The 22,034-nt window shown below is 40.9% G+C and overlaps 1 protein-coding gene across 1 annotated transcript in view; it reads right to left on the minus strand.

The window, feature by feature from the left end:
• Map4k5 (mitogen-activated protein kinase kinase kinase kinase 5) overlaps nt 1-22,034 on the minus strand; it is a 91,895-nt gene that overhangs the window by 16,664 nt on the left and 53,197 nt on the right. The window contains exons 13-24 of the mRNA XM_050153533.1: nt 19,866-19,944; nt 13,569-13,627; nt 12,327-12,394; nt 9,863-9,905; nt 9,201-9,354; nt 8,071-8,168; nt 7,554-7,595; nt 6,538-6,622; nt 5,177-5,256; nt 4,718-4,778; nt 567-569; nt 198-312 (exon numbers count right to left, since the gene is read on the minus strand). Of these exons, the coding sequence (XP_050009490.1) occupies nt 198-312; nt 567-569; nt 4,718-4,778; nt 5,177-5,256; nt 6,538-6,622; nt 7,554-7,595; nt 8,071-8,168; nt 9,201-9,354; nt 9,863-9,905; nt 12,327-12,394; nt 13,569-13,627; nt 19,866-19,944 (887 nt within the window). The remainder of the gene's footprint in view (nt 1-197; nt 313-566; nt 570-4,717; nt 4,779-5,176; nt 5,257-6,537; nt 6,623-7,553; nt 7,596-8,070; nt 8,169-9,200; nt 9,355-9,862; nt 9,906-12,326; nt 12,395-13,568; nt 13,628-19,865; nt 19,945-22,034) is intronic.

A 22,034-nucleotide genomic window follows, 5' to 3' on the forward strand; every position in this document is an offset into this window, starting at 1 on the left:
AGACTCATTTTATAGGATGAAGAAATTGTTATAAAATTTCTTTAAGTGCTTTTCATGCAGGAAGCATGAAGTATTTCCAGTCTGGATCACATGTAAATTAGGAACAGGGAGTTGTTTCACCAGACAAAGAATACAGGCAGCTTAAAAATAAGACACAAACACCCTCACCCCTCCAGGATCAAAATGGTATTTTGTACCTTGGCAGAATGCGGTCAGGAAACCTATGAGTTTGGATGTGGGCAGCTAATCCTGGTTTTTTGGCTTGTTCAAACAAAGCAATAAGATTATGAGAGTAGAGTTGAAAGGTTTTTCCTGTAAAAGGGAAAGAAGTTTCTTTTACTAGAATCAATTTCAGTAGAAAAAAAAGACAATTTTCAAGTATAAGAAAATGAAATTAGCTGGGTGTGGTGGTACACGCTTTAGTCCCAGGAATCAGGATGCAGAGACAGGTGGATCTCTGCTGAGTTCAAGGCCAGACCGGTTTACATAGTGAGTTCCAGGACAGGCAGAGCTACGTAGTGAGACCCTGTCTCAAAAACACCAAAAAGAAAAAAAAATGCAATTACCTTCTAAAATGATGAGTCCGGTAATGTTCAAGAATCAAGCAAAACATGTAAAAACACAACAAAGAAACCTAGTTAATATTGTTTTGAACATAATGGGTAAAATTACTTTTAAGCAAGTAGATCATTCTGTTTCGGTATATTCTGACAAACAGGTGACCCGGGAAGAACTAATGCAAACCTGTTTGATGCTCGTGAAGAAAGAGAAACTGTTAAACACCTGTGCACACATATGGTACAAATAGTTACAGGAGTACACACAAAACAGAATTTTGTAACACTGAAATTATCTCTTTGGGACAGATCTATATATCGGCAATCCATCAAATTACCTTCAATTAATTGTGAACAATTTTTAAATGCATAGATTGTAATACCAGAAAAAGAGAAATGTCAGTATTATAAGGCCTAGTATAGTAAGGAACAACCCATGCACATCCAATTGTAGCCGTGTTTAGCAGGAGATACACGCATACATCCTCCGATTCCTCACAAACGGTGAGACAGAGTAACAAGCACCCTTTACTGGCAGGAATACGCCACACAGGGCATTTTATCCTCACCACAGTTTGTTTTCTCAGAATGGAAACGTTCTGGCCAACACAGGACCTGTCTTTTCTCTCCATTTCTCCATACTCACTGTCTCTGTACCTACACTCTTTCCGTTTTAGGAGTAATTCTAACTACACTACAGAAATGAACTAATCATAGACTATTTCCCACCATCCTATTTTAGTTCATGAAAATATAAGGAGTACTATGTGTGGTTTTAAAGCTGTGTCTGAAAGACAGCTATGTCTAATGATAAAAGTAGCAAGAGTTAAGAAAAGTTATTCTACATCCAAATCCAGAATCGCTGCTCTGATGTGCAGTGGGAGGTTTCGTAGATTGGGAGGCCCAGGTCTGAGAGGCCGTGGAAGTTTCCGCAATGGTCTTCCAGGCCTGTGGGCTCATGGAGATAGAGCAGAAGACAAGGAGTGGATACCAAGCTGGACTGCCTGCTCAAGGACATGAAGGTCAAATCCCGGGAGGGCCATCTGCCTCTCCCTGCCATCAAGGAAGCTATGACCACTGACTTTTCCTGGACCATGCCAGCGCAGAAGCAGACTCACTGCAGTGGGCCAGCTTCAAGGTTTTTGTCGCTACTGGGACTACAATGGCCATGTTGGTCACTGTGTAAAGTGCTCCAAGGGGACATCATCCTGACTAAGGTTACAATGTCCCTGTCTGGAGAGACTACTGGGGGCACAAGACAGGCAAACCCCACACCATCTCAGGCAAGGTGACAGGTCACTGTTGCTCTGCACTAGTGTGTTTCATCCCTGCTCCCAGAGGCCCTGGCATCATCTTTGCTCCTGTGCCCAAGAAGCTGCTGCTGCTGGCCAGTATTGGTGACTGTTGCACATCAGCTAGGGGCTGCATGCCACCCTGCACAACTTCATCTTTGATGCCATCTCCAAGACCTACAGCTACTTGACCCACAGCTGGAAGGAAACTGTTCACCTGGTTTCCTATTAGGAATTCATTAACCATCTTGTGAAAACTCACATCAGAGTCTGGCTCATAGTACCCAGGCTCCAGCTATGGCTACCATAAAGAGGTTTTACACCAGAAAAAGAAACTGAATTAAGCCTGTTAAAGAAAATTCAGAAGCCATCCAAATAGAATTGGGTATGTTTCTTTTCACAAGAGTAATATATGAATATTTACTAAATGAAACAAAAAAATTACAGGCTAATCATAATTAAAACAAAAGAACAAAGTACTCTTCAGAGCAGCGGTTCTCCACCTGGGGATTGGGACCTCTTTGGGGGATGGAATGACCCTTTCACAAGAGTCATCTAAGACCATCGGAAAATACAGATATTTACTTTATGATTCCTAACAGTAGCAAAGTTATAATTATGAAGTAGCAATGAAAATAATTTTATGGTTGGGGTCACCGCAACATGAGAACTGTATTAAAGGGTCGCACCACTTTAGAGGAACCCCAAGTCATTTATATATAAGGTTATATAGTCATAAACATTGCTATTAGCTCAAATATAGATTCCTGAAGAACCTCCACTGGGGAGAAATAACAATTACCTACCTTGTACTACAAATGAAATCAATCAGGCAGTTACGTAAGTCTAATGTGTAAGAAAATATTGTTTGGTGGGTGTAGCGGTTTGACTAAGAATGGCCCCCTGGCACTTTTGAATGGATTAGAGGTGCTAGGAGGCGTCGCCTTGTTAGAAGTGTGTCACTGGGAGTCTCTCCCTCTGCCTAGGGATCAGGGTGTAGCTGCTCTCAGCTACTGCTCCAGTGCCATCTCCTGCCATGATGATGAAGGGCTAAACCTCTGAAACTGTAAGCCAGCTCCAATGAAATGTTTTCCTTTATAAAGCTTTGATCATGGGGTCTCTTAGCAATAGAACAGTGACTAAGACACTGGGTAAAAGCATTCAAAAAAAAGTCTAAAGATATGGTAAAAGAAAAGTCTAAAGGTATTCAATTCTTTCATTACCACCAGTTACCAAAAAACCCCCAACAATGCTAAAATCAGAACAGGTTGCTCTAGAATCTCCTTTTTTAGATAAGCTGTGTGTGTGTGTGTGAGTGTGTGTATGTGTGTGTGTGTGTGCGCATAAGTTGTGGAGGCCCCAAAATAAGGGCCCATTTCCACCTTGTCTGACGGTCAGAGAGTTTGGAGGCTGCTCAAATGATCGACAAAGGTAGTTAGTTGCCAGTCCCAACTCAGGATGTGATTGCTTGGTTCTTTTAACATTAAATAGCTCATCCAAGTAGGTACATGCCATCCTGACAGGTGTATGTACTTCTGTTCCTTCTTTTGTAACTATGAGGTCACCTGGGGAAGGGCAGCCTAGACCAGCTTTGCTACCTAGACAACAGAATGCAAATGATTTGATGTCTCAAGAGTGTTTGAGTGATTGACTGTTTGTCCTTTGTATTATGTTAATAAAGTCTTTTTTATCTCCCCCCACCCTCCACTTATGTTGGGTATAAAAGCTGTGGAAAGATCAACCCGGTGATTTCAGAAATCACTGGAATGCCCTACTGATGTGGGATTTCCCCTCTGTATGCTGTGAATACCATTGGTTAATAAAGAAACTGTCTTGGGCCTGCACAGGGAATAGAGGTAGGTGGGGAAAACTAAATTGAATGCTAGAAGAAAAAAGGAGGAGTTGAGGAAAAGCCATGGAGCCACCACTGGAGACAGATGTGCTGAAACTTTGCTGGTAGGCCATGACCTCGTGGTGATGCACAGATTAATGGAGATGGGTTAAATTAAGATGTAAGAGTTAGCAAATAAGAAGCTAGAGCTAATGGGCCAAGCAGTGATTTAAATAATATAGATTCTGTGTGATTATTTTGGTAGTCTGGGCCGCTGGGAAATGAACAAGTGACCTTCCTTACAACGCCCCCCCCCCCCATGTGTAGGCCAGAGGTTAATACTGAATGCTGTTCTTCAGTCAGTGTCTCTCTTGTTTGTGAGACAAGTTCTTTCTGTGGTCTTGAACTTGCCTACTAGGCTAGGTTTGCTGCCCAGTGAGCCCCAAGGAGCCTCCGTCTCTGTCTCCCTAGTACTGAGATTACAATTGTGCATGCCACACCCAGCTTTCTACACGGATGCTGGGGGTAGAACTCAGGTCCTTATGCTTGTTGGAAAGCATTCTTCAAACTGAGATAGCCATCTCCCCGGATCCCTGGATTAGGAGACTCTAAAGCACATCAGTCTAAGGTGGTCACAAGTGGTCCAGAACAACACTTATAGAAGACTTCACAATTTACTTAGCACTTTGGGAGTTATTTTTTTAACCCTCACAACAATCTCAGTAGACTTTGTATTTTTAATGTCTCTTTTCTAATTTGATAATGAAGAAAATTGAGGCTATGAGTGGGTTTGCTAATTCATGGAGTGTCACACTGCTAACACTCAAAGGAAGGCAGAGTGCAGCCAGCAATGGTGCAGGTTATGGAAGGAAAATGGGCTCAGCAGATCACCACGATGTTCCCTCCCCCAGGTGTTCAGATACTGGGGAAGGGGGTTGGGAGATGCAGTCCTCACAGAAGACAGCAAATGGCTGTCATACAGTGTATGCTAAAATTTCATCTCTCTGCTTGCCCATGGCTTTCACCGTCATGCGTACCTGATAATGACATCAGCGTGTTATTGATAACGTAGAGCCACGTGCATTTCCGCGGAAACAACTGAAGAGGGGGCAGAAGGAAAAGATTATTACACTGCATAGCTTTGATTCTCTCCTCTTACCCTGTCCCCAAACCCCAATTCAGCCAAGTGCTGCTGGGGACGTGACTCAGTGGCAGAGCACAGGCTTAGCACGCTCAGGGCCTGGAGCTAATCCTCAGCACCACGCTGAACAAAACAAACAGCACTATGAACATTCTGGTAATTCCTTTGGGAAAATTACCAAAACCTTAAAAGGGAAAAAAAATCTTTCAATATGAATACAAAAACAGGTTCCATGTCAGCCCTTAAATATTTAAACCATTAAAAACAAAGATTAGAACCCATATAAATGGATTTAAAGTTATGAGACTTCTTTTATCCAATTTGTGCAAACTAATTAAGTTAAAATTTTTATTACCTGTTCCATAGTTGCTTCATGTAGCTCATTGAGATTCAAAGTGTAAATACCATCTTCAGTTCCAAAAATAATGTACTGATCTGTAACAGCAAGTTAGCAGAACTGCCTGTCATTTCCCGAGAGTGCACACTCAGCTAAGGGCTAAATGCGGTGATATTAGATGGCCACCCAGTCACACAGTACAACTGTTTTTAACATTTATGCTACCATGTCTCTTTTCTATGTTTTAAAAAGTAAATAAAAGCGGTATAAGTCTTTATTATTAAATGCTGCCTTTCAACTAAATTTTAAACTGTTGTTATAGTAGTACATGTTTGTAAGACACTTCAAATACTCAAACATACAGTAAAATATAAACCATAAACCACGACACACCACAAATAATGAACACATTTCTTGTTCAGATGTTGGTTTCTAAATACTGTCACCATGAAAAAGAACCAAAGCTTCCTGGAGAAAGGACTGATTCTGAGGAAAAAACCTGCCATAGCCAGGTAGTAAGGGACTGGTCCCACATGGAAGGAGACCGGCACGGCCACTGCCCATAAATCCTGGAAAAATGTGTCAAAAGAAGCCATAGCAACAGCTGCATCCAACCGGAACTTAAAATTAAACACCCGAACCGGCTAAGAGGACATGGAATTTTAAACTGATAGACTGGAGCAATCAAAATGAATGGAGACAGAAGACTATGAATATGGATGTTTCTGCTTTTATTTATTTATTTGAGACACTGTCTCAATACAGCCCAGACTGGTCTTGAATGACATCTTCATGCCCGCTCATACCACCAAGCTAAGTTATGAGCACAAAACCCCTTACTCCTATGTATTTAAGTTGGATTTGTTTTGTTTTGAAACAAGTTTCACACAACCAGGGAACACTGAGACTGAAATAACAGCGCCAATGCCTACAGACCTCAGCGGCTGGTTATAACGGTCTTATCCTTAAACAACAGCCCCCACTGCCTACAGACCTCAGCGGCTGGTTATAACGGTCTTATCCTTAAACAACAGCCCCCACTGCCTACAGACCTCAGCAGCTGGTTATGAATGGTCTCACCCTTAAAAATTAAGGACACAACATTTATGGTATCTCCTCAGCCTCCTTTACAAGTACAGTTCCTACACAGTCCAACAGGAAAGCACCTGCCACAACTTACCGACTTATTCAGCTTGTCACAGGGCCCTGTCTCATTTAGTATCTAAGGTAATAATTTTAAAATTAACAACCACAAGTTACTAATAAAGGTCTTCCATACAACAAACATTTTATAGGTGTATATTATATATATTAATTATATATGTATTAAATTAATATGTGTAATTAATACACACACACACAAAATTCAGAACTTGTACCTTTTGTATCAGGGTGTATCCAGGATGTTGCACAATTAATTTTCAAAGGGCAGCCATCAAATACTTTTGAAAAACATGCTCCCATCTTGTTCATAAAGAAAGAAATAAGAATTATTACATAATTTTAATATTCCTAAAAAATCATACAATGTCAAACTCTTTGAAGAAACTTTTGTGGTTTTATCTCAAAACAAAATACAGACTAACAGAACTAAACTTTTTCTACTCAGAATCACAGTCTTTGCTTTCTTTCCATTTTAGGGTCAGAGTATCAAATTTATTGGACATCTACATATTTAATGAGCTGTAGGAATTTTAAGTTATTACTTCAGGACTACATGAAAGTGAAATAATATTTGACTTAACCACAGTGTAATTCTAGAATTATGCAACAGACAAAAAGAGCAAGTTTGTATTCTAACATCTGCCATTAGTGAGTGTGACTGACGAAGAACCCTGTCCCCACGGCTGACAGCACCACCTCACAGAGACACCTCATTCTCTAACAGGACAGAGAAGTGTTAACCTGAACTTCCTCTTTCTTCTCAGTGTGCACAGCTAAGATGAGAATGGCTTCAGAAGGAAGAAGCCCAGTATTCACGCCATTAAAATTAAACTGATGCTTAGACGCTAATCTGAGAATTTATGAATTCTCAATTTTGTTTTTCTTTTTGTTCTTTCTCTCCCTACAACTCCCTCCCTCTTAAATATCTGATTGCTCAGATGTAGCCTGGAACTCACTATGTGGACCAGGTTGGCCTCAAACTCATGATCTTTCTGCCTTAGTCTCTGGAGTGCTAAGATTACAAATCTGCTATTACACCCAAATTTTAATTATTCCACTCAAATTGGACTATATAATCTGACTATAGTACATTCAAATCTATCTACCAACTTTATATTCTACAATATTTCTTTTAGTGATTCAATGTACTTGACAGGGTATTACTCCTACTGCTTCTAAGGAGATTAAAAAAAAAAAAACCCAGCAATCAGGTCATATAAACAGTCCTTACCAAAACTTTTGGGGTGGGTGGAAGGCCATTGATGGTTGGTTTCTGTGGAAAAAAAAAATTTAAAGTAATTTTTAATACTGTAAGAAACCCTAGGTTTAAAAATAAAACTTTAGTAATTTACTGTTTCAGTTATTATAATACTTATTTTTAAATTATTTTAATTTTATGTATATGAGTTGAGTGTTTTGCTTGAATGTATGAATATGCAACATGTGTGAACCTGGTGTCTGTGGAGGCCAGAGGAAGGTGGCAGATCCCCTGGGACCGAAATTACTGATGGGTAAGAGCTGTCACATGGGTGTGGGAACTGAACTGAGGCCCTCTGGAAGAGCAGCCAGCATTCTCACTGCTGGGCCATCCCTACATACAAAAGAATGTCTCTGCACGCCAATGATCTTTCTGCCCAGCCTCTGCAGAAGTGGGACAACAGTCCAGGCCTCCATGCTCAAGTCCAGTTACCTGAGTTCCTCTCGCTCCCCCTCTACGTTAGAAACAGCCAGCGGCCCGCTGTACTCACAGGGAAGTCCCTCTTGTCCTTCTTCCGAGGTAACTGCGGGGCTTGTGCTGATCCCTCCGTATTCTCACTCATCAGTTTTGAAATCCCATCACCATTTCCTAAGGAAACCATGGTTAACGCTGAATGAGCACACAAAACAGAACATTCTCTGACAAGTACCTTTCTTTCCCCATCCTTTTCCCTTCCTCTTGGCGGACGGAGTCTGTGGAAGCATGCTTCTGCCAAGTGAGGCCATTTGCCCTTGGTCCAGACTCTCAGCATGCTCTGTGTCCTTAGTCTTTTTGCCCACGGACAGTGGTACTCAAGATCTTTTCCAACAGAACTTCAATCTCCACTTTCAGTTCTACCTCCTCTTGGGTACCACATGATTCAGATTTTTCTGCATTAGTTTATTTGCCTAATCCGTTTTAGTCTCCAAGAATGCCTAAGCATTGGCTCTCCCTTCTATAAGTTCATCAGGCCTTTACCAACCTGCAACAACCCATCCCTACCTCCCTCAGAAATGTTAGGGCTCCACTCAAATACAGTTTTTTGTTTTTCTTTCTTTCTTTCTTTCTTTCTTTCTTTCTTTCTTTCTTTCTTTCTTTTCTTTTTTTTTTAGGAAAAAACCACACTAATTGTCTTTCTTTTCCTCCCTCCATCATGTTATTTTTTTCTTTTGATTAATTACAAGGAACTTTGTTTTGTTTTGTTGAGATAGGATTTCTCTGTGTAACCATCGTGGCTATCCCGGAACAGGATCAGGCTGGCTTTGAACTCACAGAGATCTGCCTGCCTCTGCCTCTCAGGTGCTGGGATGACAGGCCAGCATCACCAGTCTCAGCTGTCTTTTGTAATGCTATGTATATAGGTCTAACTTCTGCCACAGCCTCTGACATCTGGCGGGCAGGCACATGGGTACTTCCTCTGGACCCCTAACATTAACTAAGGGATTGAACCAGGTTATGTTCTGATTCTACTATAGGCCATTTGTGTGTAAATAAAGCACAGAAGCAATGGTTTGAACTGCACAAGGACTGACTAAAGAAAGAAGATATTATTAATAGACAATGGCTTTCCTTCCCACCCGTCTGACCCACCCACATCACGGTATCTGGCCACATTCCAGAGCTGCTGGCACGCTGCCATACCTATAGAGGATGTCTCTGTTACAGGAATACAGCTGGGGCTACTCTGTCTTCTGAGAATGTGAGGTGCTCTAGCGTCTGGATCAGGGCAACGTTTGACGGTTGCTGATTTCTCTTCCTCTGGGAGGTTGTCTTCAGGGTAACTGTTTATCCGTGGCTAATGACAAGAGGATAAGAAGATGCGCTTTAAACAGTCACCGTAACCTTCAGCAAAACACTCAAGTGAGTCACTGCTCAACAGAACTATGAACTTCACATGTGGGTTTTAAAATGAATCCCAACCCCAAATCATAAAACTTTTATAACCAATAAAATTATGGAAGCAGCTGCCAAGTATTTAGCAAGTAGAAACTGCCAATGACTTAATAAACAATGATTCTATTGAAATGTCAAATTATAGCAATAAATGATGATGATAAATAAACTTTATATCTCCCACCATATAGTCAAATATTTTTCCAAGAGCAAAAAAACCTGTTTGCTTCTGAAAGCTATTAAAGTATATTATTTCACACAAATATTCTTTGCTATGTACTTTATATTTCCATATCCACTTTCTTAAGAAAATTAATAAACTTAAAAATTTAAACAAAGGCAATGAAATTATTTTTAAAATGTAATTATATAAAGGAGGATATATCATTCAAAATCTTGCAGCAGCTCACCTTAGGAGGTAGGGGAGGCGGTACTGCACGCTTAGAGGTTGATCTAGTCAAAGAGAAAACCTGAGTTTAGATGGTCACACACGACTAACACAGACGAGGATCTGAGACAGACAGGCATGCTGGACACCTGAGGCCTCCCGCCTGGGACAGCATCAGCATGATTACAGGACTACAGAGTGGCACCAAGTCTTTTTCCACTGTATTCTGCTACACTTAATGTGAATTCAAATTAATAGAGAAAGATAAATCCAGACTTTGGGTGCAGCTTGGGGGAAGAGCACATGGTTAGTATGGACAAGGCTCTGGTTTTGTTTCCCATCAACAAAACAAATAAACAAAAAAACCTTCCACTATCTGGAGTCTGTGGAGACCCACTTGGGGCAGACCTTCTGAAAGACAAGTGTGTGTTGGAAGGTGAGGGTTCAAGCCACTTTGCTGGCAAAATCAGGGGCCTCAGAAACAAGGGAATATACACACAGTGTTTTTCTTCTTTCTTCCTTCCTTCCTTTCTTTTAAACAAGAGGTGTTGATGCTTGAGAGGAAATGGAATTTTACTTCAGCCAGAGATGTGCTGATGTGTGTAAGGCAAAGGACAGTGCTGGGAGGCCTGGGAGCAAACCAGCAGAACCTGGGCGCCTGGGAGAAGTAATGTGACAGCAACACGGTGCATGTCACATTCTAAGCCACCTTTCTGCTACGGCACTGTATACAGAATACATGCGATGCTGTATCCCTAAAGGATTTAAACTAATGAAAAGCAAATAAACAAAAATGGGGTTGTGCATTTATAAAAATTAAAAAATAAAATTGAAAACTTCCCAACACAAGTGGGGTATGGTAGCACATGCCTGAAATCCTAGCAGCAAGATGGCAGACACCAGGTAGAGCAGGAGACTCATGGCCAGCCTGGGCTATATGAGAGCCTGCCTTACATAAAAAAAGCAAAAAACAAACAAAAATCCCCAAACACCACCAACAACCAAATGAAAATAAAAGCAAATGAAAACAACAAAACAACCAACAATGAAAGTCAGAATTCTGGAGCCCGTGAGTACGTGTGGCCAAATTATTAACCCTTTGTTACCCAAGGGAGGCCCCTACAGAAGCTGACAAATGGACACTTTGAAGACCCACTGCACCGGTTCCTGCAGCTTAAGAGTTCAGGTGACCAGCAGGCACATCAAAGTCTGACAGGCAGTGACAGCTCAACGGTCGTGTACAACGTCTTCAGAGTCTTTTCAGTGTAGCAGGAACCATTCATAAAGACTGTTCTACAGCAGGGGTTGGCAAACCTTCTGTACAGGGCCAGATACTGAATACTATAGACTCCAGATGGCATATGGCAGCCATATCCACTGATACCATATGAAAGCAGCAGCTATAAATACTACATAAAGTGATTAATATGGTTGTGTTCTAATAAATCTTTACTGACACTGACATTTTAATTTCATGCAAGCTTTTGACAAAATATTATTCTTTTATTTTTATCCACTCAAATGTAAATACCCCTTTTTTAATTTAAAATTTTATTTATTTGCTTTGTGTGTATGTGTGCACATGTATATGTGCTTGTAGATGTGTATGTTCACTGTATGTGTGCAATACTTACAGAGGCCAGAAGAGGACACTGGCTTCTCGGAAAATGGAGTTATAGGCAGTTGTGAGCTGCCTGGTATGGGTGCTGGGAACTAAACCCAGGTACACTGGGAAAAAAAGTAACTGCTGAGCCATCTTCCCACTCTCCTTTTCTCTCCCCCCTTGCTTCTGCACTCCTCTTCTCCCCAAATACAATTCTCAGGGGATGGGCAGCAGCTAGATTTGACCCACAGGCTACAGTTTGCCAACCTCTGCTCTACTGGCCTACTATGGGGACCCAGAAGTCTATGTTTCCAATGAATTCTCCAGGTAATTGAAGAGCACAAACATGTAAACAATTCAGTGACTCACTGAGGCCAGCCCCTCAATTCACTGCTGAATAAAGACAGGGCTAGAATATGAAGAAACTACGTTAGAGAAACAGAATGAGGGTTTTCTGACCATTTATTCCCCAATGACATCTTTTAATACATTATAGTTACACACAATATATACCGACTCAAACAAAAACCATGCCAGGAATGGCAGCACATGCCTGCAACTCCAGTACTTGGGAGGCACAGGCAGGAGGAGGACTACAAGTTCAAGGCCAGCCTGGTCTAATGGTCTAACGAGGAAGTGCCAAGCAAGCCAGGGCTATCATGATCTTCTTACAAAGCAAACAATTGAAAAACAAAACAAAAAACAAACAGAAGAAAATAAACAAAAATCCCCCCAAACAGAAGAGACCCTTTAAAAACCTTACTAAATAATTCATGATATTTTCTGTCAATAATATTAGTAAAAGCTATGCACTGACAACTCTAAGACAAATCCTCATAAAAGTTGTTCACATAATCAAGCTATTAATTAGAAAACAACTTACCTGCCTGTATTTGCACCATCCACAAAAGGATTCCAATGGTACATAAAATTTGGGTCTGATGGTAGTCCCTGTGCAGGTCACAGTTTAAAATGTTACTTTCACAGACACTAATATTGACCAAGTTAATATCAACCGTTTGATTTACTAATCACATATCAGCTATCTAATCTGGTTCAAGAAAATCCTAGGGTTGTGGCTGCTTGTTGTCCTGGCATCCAATCTGTTTAAACATCTCCACAATTCGTTCTGTCATGTGAAATATTTAGATCAAAGACTCATTATCATTTGATGAAAAAAGAACTTCCCCACATCTACTAAATATAGTTTTCAAACTGAAAGGCAAAAACAAAAAGAAACAACCCACAAAAAACTGAATTATTTGCATAACTACTCCATCAGCCAAGACAATTAAATAGCCCATTAAATATGCATGGAGAAGGCTGGTGCATACAGAAACTGGCAGCAAGAAGAATGCATGAAAATGCGCTTCCCCCCACTCTACCCGGAGACAGGGCTCCTCCGTGTAGACAGGCTGGCCTCCAACTCAGAGACCTTCCTGCCTCTGCCTCCTGAGTGCCACCACCGTCTGGCATAGAAAATGCATTTTTATTGACTAAAAAACAGTAGACATTAAGGAACCTTCTAGGCCAATCCTAACAACATCTTTTTATTTATTCCTTTATATACAGGGTTAACTATGTAGTTAATCTCAAAATGGTATCACTTCTGTTGTGATGACATGTGCCGGTCACCCTGGCACTAGGCTGCTGAAGCAGGAGGGCTATAGCAACTCAAGGGCAGCCTGAGTTACACAGTGAGACCCTCTCACAAACAAACAGGCAAAATAAGCTGTAGTAACAAACATAATAGGAGCAACAACAGTGTTCCACTAACAACCATGAGTCCAACCCCAGATACGATACTTTTACACAGAAAAGCACTGCACACCTGTGCTCACTTCAAACCTAACGAGTCAGGAAAAGGCGAAATCTGAGTCCACGCAAGTGTTTAATAATCCATGTACATCCTTCAAAAGACTGGGAGTGCTGGATTGAGTGGGTCAAACAACACTGCCTGCAGCACCATCAAAATTCCTAATTACAAATCCTTCACACTTTAGTGTGAGAACTAGTGTAAAGTTAATATGTACAAAAAGTGGTTTATATATACTTAATTCCTTAAAACATCTCACTTGAAGTTTTCTCAAATTTTAAACTGAAAATGTTTTAAAGTCGCAGTTACCATTTCGTCCCGGGCTTCTGTTTCTTTCCTCAGAGGTGGTTCAAACTGTAACTTGTCAACTGCAAATACAGAACAGATGTGTAAATATATATGCACATAGCCATCATCTAGAACAGGTGTGTAAATATAGATGCACACAGCCATCATCTAGAACAGGTGTGTAAATATGGATGCACACAGCCATCATCTAGAACAGGTGTGTAAATATGGATGCACACAGCCATCATCTAGAACAGGTGTGTAAATATGGGTGCACACAGCCATCATCTAGAACAGATGTGTAAATATGGATGCACACGGCCATCATCTAGAACAGATGTGTAAATATGGGAACGAACACTGCTGAGAGGCAGGAAGAGCAGAGGCACAGGAGGGAAATCTCTCTACTTCTTCTCTAAAACAGCTTCATATTCACCCAGAAAAAGTATCAATTTGGGACTTCCCCTAGCTTCTATGCTTAAATCTTGGCTGAAATTAGGGAATTTAAAAAGCACTTTTGTGTAAACAAAATGTTTACAAGCTATTGGAAGTAGATGACAAAGGCAAAGACTGTTTCCATGGTGCAGACGGTGCGTTAAGTTCATCAGGAGCTTCACGGCAGAGAAAACCTTGCTGTGCTATGCACACAGGTCGTCTAAGGAGAACAGTGGAATAACAGGACGGTGTTTATCATCTACGGCCAGGCTCTGCGTGCGTTTCACTCAATCTCATCAGGCTACTTTCACAATTATTCCAAGTATTCAAAGAGCAATTTCTTTTAGATGAACTATTCTAGAATGGAGAAAAGTCACTTTATTACCTACTTACAGTCACTATAATTAAAAACTGAAGGCGAATATAAACGCCCAAAAGGTTTTCAACATTTACACTCATAAAGATACCAGATTTCTAAATACAAGCTTAATTGTTAAAAGGCTTTCAGGTAAGATCTCGTTGCATTTATCCCCCAAAATAAAACCTATAAAGAATAATACAAGGCACTAGCATAATTTGTTATATGGAGAAAAAAGATTAAAACATAATTTTTCTCCTCCTCCTCCTTTCTTTTTAAAAGTTTATTTTATTTTTTAAGATAGGGCCTGCCATACAGCCCGGGCTGGCCTGGAGCTCACTATGCACACTAGGGCTGGCTGCTCACTTGGGACCTTCCTCCTGCCTTAGACTCTGCAGTGCAGGGTGGGATTACAAGTGTGCACAACCACGTCTGGCTGAAAATGGTCAGCATGAGAGGAAGACATTCCATAAAATATGTTCTCTATTAAAATAGCATTCTAAAACAAAAGCCTCTATTCATTAATAACATTTAATATAACCTACACATTTTTTTTTTGAAAGAAGATTTCTGTGTATGAATGTTTTGCCTTCAGGTGTGTATGGTGTTTCCATGAGTGTCTGAACTGGAGTTACAGGTGGTTGTGCATATAACTGGAGACAGCTCTGTGAGCATGGGATTGCTGTGGTGTCAGGACAGACATCTGAGCTCTGTCCAGGGGACCTATGAGCACATGCGAGCCTTCAAGAGTCAGCCTGACTGCCAGGTAATCAAGTCTTCAAAGAAAGAGGACAAGATTTAGATGCTAAATATGGCCTTACGTTGTTCAAGACACAACAAAAGTACTAGAGGTGAAGCTGGAACGCAGGAACCACAGGCGGCTGAAGAAGAGAGACTCAGACCATCCGGGCAATCAGCAGACAGCAACTTTAAACGCTTACCACAAACATGCTTGAGACTTTCAAGAAGACAATCTCGGCACAGAAACAGAATTACATTTCTAAATATGCACATATATGTACACGTGTAATCTGAATATGACTAAAGTTTATATGTGGAAAATACTGTACCTAAAATAAAACTCCCTTAATGGCTTAATAGCAGAATGGGCACAAGAACAAAGTTCCTCTTGTGTGTAGATGTCTCAGAAGCAGAGGGGAGACATGGCAGACATTTCATAGAGATAGCAGCCAAAGGATTAAAAGCATGGATTCATGGACCTACAAAATCTAATGAACCCTAGTCAGACAAGAAGAGAACTAAGTCCAATTGGCATAAAACTGTATACTAAGTGTGTCCTGGCCATGTGCCTGTGATGGATGTAGAAACTGGGGCTGGAGGCAGCATTTCCAGACGCACTGGATGCTCGGTGTTTCGGTAGTGAGGAAGTTTAACAGGCTTCCCCGCCATTCGGCAAAGGAAACAAAACACAACACTTGGGCTGTGGAACTGATGATTCTGTAGGAGTCTCCTCAGCTTGTTTAAAACTTTCACTGACTTGCCCTTTTTTTAAAAGCAAGAGTTTCAGCATGCAGTCCTGACTGGCCCTGAACACTTGTCACCCTCCTGTCTCAACCTTGTGAATTCTGAGACTATGTGCCACAGTGACCATGTGCCTATATCCTGGCCAGGGAGAGAGGAAGGAAAATCCTTCCTGGCACTCATCAGCCAGGGAGGACAAACACAGATCCAAATGCAAAGGCCAGGAGGGAGGTAATTTCTCCCAAGGCTGTCCCGCGTGGGTCACGCTTCATGGGACAGGCACTCTGAGCTATGCAGCTTCCCCACTGAGACACCGCCCTCTAAACCAGGCTGCCAGGGACCTGCCTGTGTGAAATCATGTGCATTACAATGAATCATCGCGTTATGTCTGGAAGATCTAAGTCACTGACTCAAATCCAGGCCAGACAGAGCTTCAAATGCAGGCACTTCTAAAGGAGAGCTCAGCTACGGGAGCTCAGCTACAGGAAGCTGCAGAGGCCACTCTCAGAACAGACCTGGTGCTCACCCTTTCCCATACACGTCTTCACTTTGAGTCACTGGTTTAACTTCCCCTGAACTCTGCCTGCCCACATGCTTCTTCTTGATGGCTAGGATGCCACATGGTTTCTGTGGTGCATTTTATACTACTGCAGAGAATTAACAAATGTAACTTTGTTGGACTAATTTTTTATCCCTGGTGAGTCTAATATTTGCTATGTTATGGTTTTGATGTGACATGCCCATGAAAATCTAGGTGCTAAGGCTGGTTGCTGGCTGACGGGCTTTGGGGAAGTGACTGGCTCATGAGAGCTGTGACCCTAAGATGGATTAATTCAACGATGGGCTCATCCACAGAAAGGCTACAGGGAGATGACAGAGAGTTAAAGGTGGGGCCTAGCGGAAGGGACTGGCTCCTTGGGGGCTGTATACTGTCTCTGGCCAGCTCATCTTACTCCTCTGATGTCTCATCCCATGTGGTGAACAGCTCCTCAACGATGAACCTTGATTATACTGTTCTGCCTCACTATAGGTCCAGAAGCAAAACAGCCAAGTGACAGCGGACTGGAACTCTAGAGACCATGGGCCAAAGCAACTCTTTCTTCCTTTGTTTACCTCAGATACTGTGCTATATCAACAGCCATGTTAAAAAATTATTAATATCCACTAAAAATATACAGTAAGAATACATAGAATGATCATAATAGCCCAAAACAAAGTCAACAAAATAATGGGTGAGTTGTAATATAATATACTCACAAATAGAATATTCTACTACCATGTATTCCTACACGATGGTGAGAATGACCCTCACAGATACGGTTGAGTTAAAGAAAAGGGTCCACTGTGTTAACCCACTTGTCTAAAACCCAAGATCAGTTAAAACGGAGCCTATGTGACGGAGCCTATGTGACGGGCATCAGAACATCAATTCTCTGGCTGGAGGGGAGGGTGGGGAGTTCAGGAGGGAAGAGTACTGACTATGGAGGAGCAGGGCAATTCTGAGGTTCCAGCTGTGCTTCTCACACCGAGCAGGGAGACAGCCATAGGGGTACATGTATCTTTTAAATTTTTTATCACATGTCACACTTAAGATTTGATCATTTTACTGTATATAAGTTACCAGCTTAACTTAAACAAATTGATGCAAAAACCAGAATAGAACTGAAATCTTTAAGCAAGCAAGAACAGAGCCATAAAACACTCTAATATCTATAAATGAGAAATGTTTAAGTGTAAAGACAGAAAAAAAATCATCAGTAAAGTGACTTCAACTTTATCTAAGGCATACTCAGTGAAATAACCAGCATTCTGAGCACTCATGAACAAAACTAAATCTCGATCGTCACCCCACCCTGCCCCACCAAGAGAAAAAGAGAGAGTCTTAAGACTGGGCATCATAAAGATGCCAACTCTGCTAATATATAAATTTAGTCATACTTCTATAAAAATAAAACTTAAAACTAGATACCCAGATTCTAAATGTATTTCTATAATAATCAGATATAATCAGAAGAACGACACTGTGTGCACCTGGACATGATGAAGAGAAGCAAGAGTGGGAGGAGAGATGAACTTGACCGAGTTCAGCGGATGTAACACTCGAAAGTGCTGCTGTACACAGACAGACATCTTAACAGCAACGCAACAGAATCCCCAGGAAACAAATTCTAGGACACGCATGGGGATTTAGTCTTACAATAAAGGACATATCTTAAATCCATGAGAAAGAAGATTTAAAATTTTAACAAACAGCATTGACCGCAAAGGGCTGTCACCCAGGGAAAAGAAGTGAAGCCTAGTCCTTACTTTACACTTTCTGACTTCATGTCAAAGGGGTTAGTAAAAAGTGGAACTGCAAAATACAAGAACACACCACACATGCTGCTGAAGAAATGGCTCAGTGGTTAAGAGCATGTGTTAGTTACTCTTGCAGAAGACCTAGATTTGGTTTGGATGCCAGCGCCCACATGGTGGCTCACAATCATCCCCGACTCCAGGTTCAGGGGATCCTATGCTCTCTTCTGACCTCCGCAGGCAACAGGCACATTCATGGCACACATGCAAGCAAAACACTCATATACACAAATAAAAAAATGAATATATTAAAACAAAGAATATAGCTGGGTGGTGATGCTGTATGCCTTTAATCCCAGCACTTAGGAGGCAAAGGCAGGTAGATTTCTTGAGTTCAAGGCCTGCCTGGTGTACAAGAGCTAGCTCTAGGACAGGCTCCAAAGCTACAGAGAAACCCTGTCTCGGAAAACCAAAAAAAAGAAAAAAGGAAAAGAAAACAAAGAATGTAACATAAAATGCAAAGGCTATAAAGAAAAGACAAATTAGATTACATTAAGAGAACATTTTATAGCTAAACAAAGTAAATACTGCTTTGCCAAAGGAGGTTATCTTTGGTGATCTGGGGCCCTCAGAATTTTTGTTGTTGTTGTTGTTGCTACAAGAAACAAGACTCTGGCAAGATGACTCTGTAGGTACATAATAAATAAATAACTGATTTTAGAAAGGCAACAGCAAGCTGGGCACTAGCACTAACAGAGACATGACAAGTCCCGCTGAGCAGTGGACAAGGGAAGACATTCTTTTAAAGAGCTAGGAATACTTTTTAAGACATGCGTGCTTCACCCTAAAGTCTCAGGACCCTTGGCAACTGAGGAAGAAAAGTCACTGTGAATTTGAAGCTGGACTGGGCAATACAGTCACCTCCCAAAAAATGAAATAAAATAAAATGCAAACAGCTATTTAAGACTTCTCTGTAAAAATTCTAATTGGTTCAAATACTTAGTGAATTATCTTATTCACTATGGTTAAAATATATTTCTATTGCTAGTCATGCATCTCACTTTATTATGAACTACTTTAATTTCTTGAAACAACACAAATATAAGTCAGAAAACCCAAATCCAAAACTTGTTTTTTAAATGCAGCTGAAGTGACAAAGGTGGCTGATATAAAATGCTTGTCTGCTTATGATCAACTGACTAAATAAAAATATCAGAATTCCGTTTTAAATATTTGTGAAGAGTCATCTTCATATTGACCTAAAATACTGAAAACGCACCAAACGCCCAATAACAGAAGACTATCTCCTACGGCATGAAACGGACATGAAGCAGCCGGAAAAATAAGCGTGCAGCTGCAAAGCCAGCGCCAGCAAACACAGACCGCTTCTCTAGCATGACAAAGTGTAACTTGAGCCACATGAAATATTCACGGCAAAGCAAGAGTCAGAGAAAATTGGGATGGCTGTAGGTTATGTGATGATGTGCAATGCAAACTTTCTATTTTTTATTTCTTGTAAATTTCCTACAATGGGAACAATTATCTTTATAATTAAAAACTATTTAAAAACAATGATCAATAAAAGTACAATAAAACTAGAAAAGTAACCTATATTTCTAATACATTCTGAAGTGTTAAAAGTATGCAGGCCTCAATTAGACTAAGATAATATAATCCCACAGAAAATATAAGAAAATCCAAATCAACCCTCCAAGACCACCAATGAAAACCACACAGCATCCACGTACAGTTGATTTCCGAAGCTGTGCGCTCGGCTCTGGAATTCCTGTTCGTAGATCTAATGGTGTGACGAATGACTGCATGGGGCTGTGAATGTAAGCACAACACGTTAAAAATTTTAGCAACAAATAAAAGGTTAAATTTTTCTTTTTTAAACGATTGCTTGCTGACAAATATGATTATCTACTAAAACATTTCTTCTAAGAAAACCAATAAAAGTACAATGAACACTCAGATGTCTTAAACGCTTGTTCGCTTATTCCATGTTTACACTGTGAAAACACCAAAGGATTCAGTCAGACACACCTTGACCTCAAAGAGTTTAGTCTCGGACAAAGGACATAGACATGTACAAAATTAGTCAATGGTCAGTGTCATTTAGCTAAAAAAAAATTCCTGTTAAAACCTGGACAAGGGATCTCCGCACGCTCTGCTGGGGCCTGAAGTCCAGCAGGCATTGGCTGTACAGTATGTGGAGACGCAGCAGAGACTATGACCACGTGATGTGGAGATGCAGCAGACACAGACTATGACCACGTGATGTGGAGACGCAGCAGAGACTATGACCACGTGATGTGGAGATGCAGCAGAGACTATGACCACGTGATGTGGAGATGCAGCAGAGACTATGATCACGTGATGTGGAGACGCAGCAGAGACTATGACCACGTGATGTGGAGACGCAGCAGAGACTATGATCACGTGATGTGGAGACGCAGCAGATACAGACTATGACCATGTGATGTGGAGACGCAGCAGACACAGACTATGACCACGTGATGTGGAGACGCAGCAGACACAGACTATGACCACGTGATGTGGAGACGCAGCAGACACAGACTATGACCACGTGATGTGGAGATGCAGCAGACACAGACTATGACCATGTGATGTGAGAATGTAACACCTGCAGGAAGTGGGGCTTGGTAACAACTTGAGGGTGCTGAAATCAGGAAAGATGAGGGAACTGTGTGGACACAAAACTCCAAATGTCAGATGATGGCTCTCAGTTTTTATTTTTGAGCAGAAAGAAGTGTGTGGAGATTTTATTGCAAGGGATTGACAGCACCAGAGACAGTTTTAAGGAGAGAATGAATACATGTGCACCTGTAGAGATCCAGGACTTGTGAGAGTCAGTTTTCTCACTCACTATGTGAGTATCTGGAGTCAAACTCAGCTCTTAGGTTATTAGGCTTTGTAGTAAGTACCTTTACCCAATCAGACAGCTTGCCAGCTCAAAGCTTTATTAATCTTAAGTTTGCAAATAATGATCTAAATACGTGTATGTGTAGGGAATCTATGTATGGCTGGTTTATTTAATGTTTGCCATTCAAGACAATTTAACATCAAATAAAAATACAGAATTGGATTGTAATTTATGTGAAGCACTGAGAGAACAAATATTATCTTTTAAAGATTCTATAAGGATTACATTTGTTAAGCACTTTAACGGAAACAATGGTGCCACCAATGAGCAGCAAGTCCCCCATTCCTGATTTACATGTTACACTGCTATATATGGTAAACTCAAAATAATCCTACAATATTTTCAGAAGGCATGCACAATAATAGGATACTTATATGTAATTATATAAGAAACTACTGATAAAAAATAATGGAAAGAGTTTCATTTTTCTACTGAGGATTTCAACTTACTGCTTTAAAATTGTATTTTCTTAATATACATAAATAGAAAAGTTAAAAAATGACTGCCTGAATATCTGAGGAGTCTTTATGAAAAAATTTGAGCACATGTGTTGTGCCTAAACCTTTTCATTATGTTCTAAAGGAGCATTCTTAAAGTCATTATTTCCTAGGAAACAGGAGGGCCACTTGTCACTACAGGGGCTGAGCTCTGGAGAGGAGGCCCCTCTGGATCTCCAGGCATGTGTGTAAGGGTTGGAGCAGGATAACCTCATCTAAACCTCAGCCAACCAGAGAACTCGGGATGAGAACAGGATGAGGAAAACCCTTAGCAGGTATAATTAAGTAAATGTATATATAGTTCATACAGTTAATAATTTTTATAGCTAAACCCATTTTAAATAAATTGAAGATGTAAATTAGAAAATAAATTCCCAACTGGGTGTGGTGGCTCATACCAGCAACCCCAGCACTTGGGAGGTCGACACGGGAGGAGGACCTCTGAGCACTCAAGGTTAGCTTGGTCTACACAC

The sequence above is a fragment of the Alexandromys fortis genome, unplaced genomic scaffold (assembly GCF_014885135.2).
Source record: "Alexandromys fortis isolate MF-2015 unplaced genomic scaffold, M_Fortis_MF-2015_v1.1 scaffold_82, whole genome shotgun sequence".
Taxonomy (NCBI): Eukaryota; Metazoa; Chordata; class Mammalia; order Rodentia; family Cricetidae; genus Alexandromys; species Alexandromys fortis.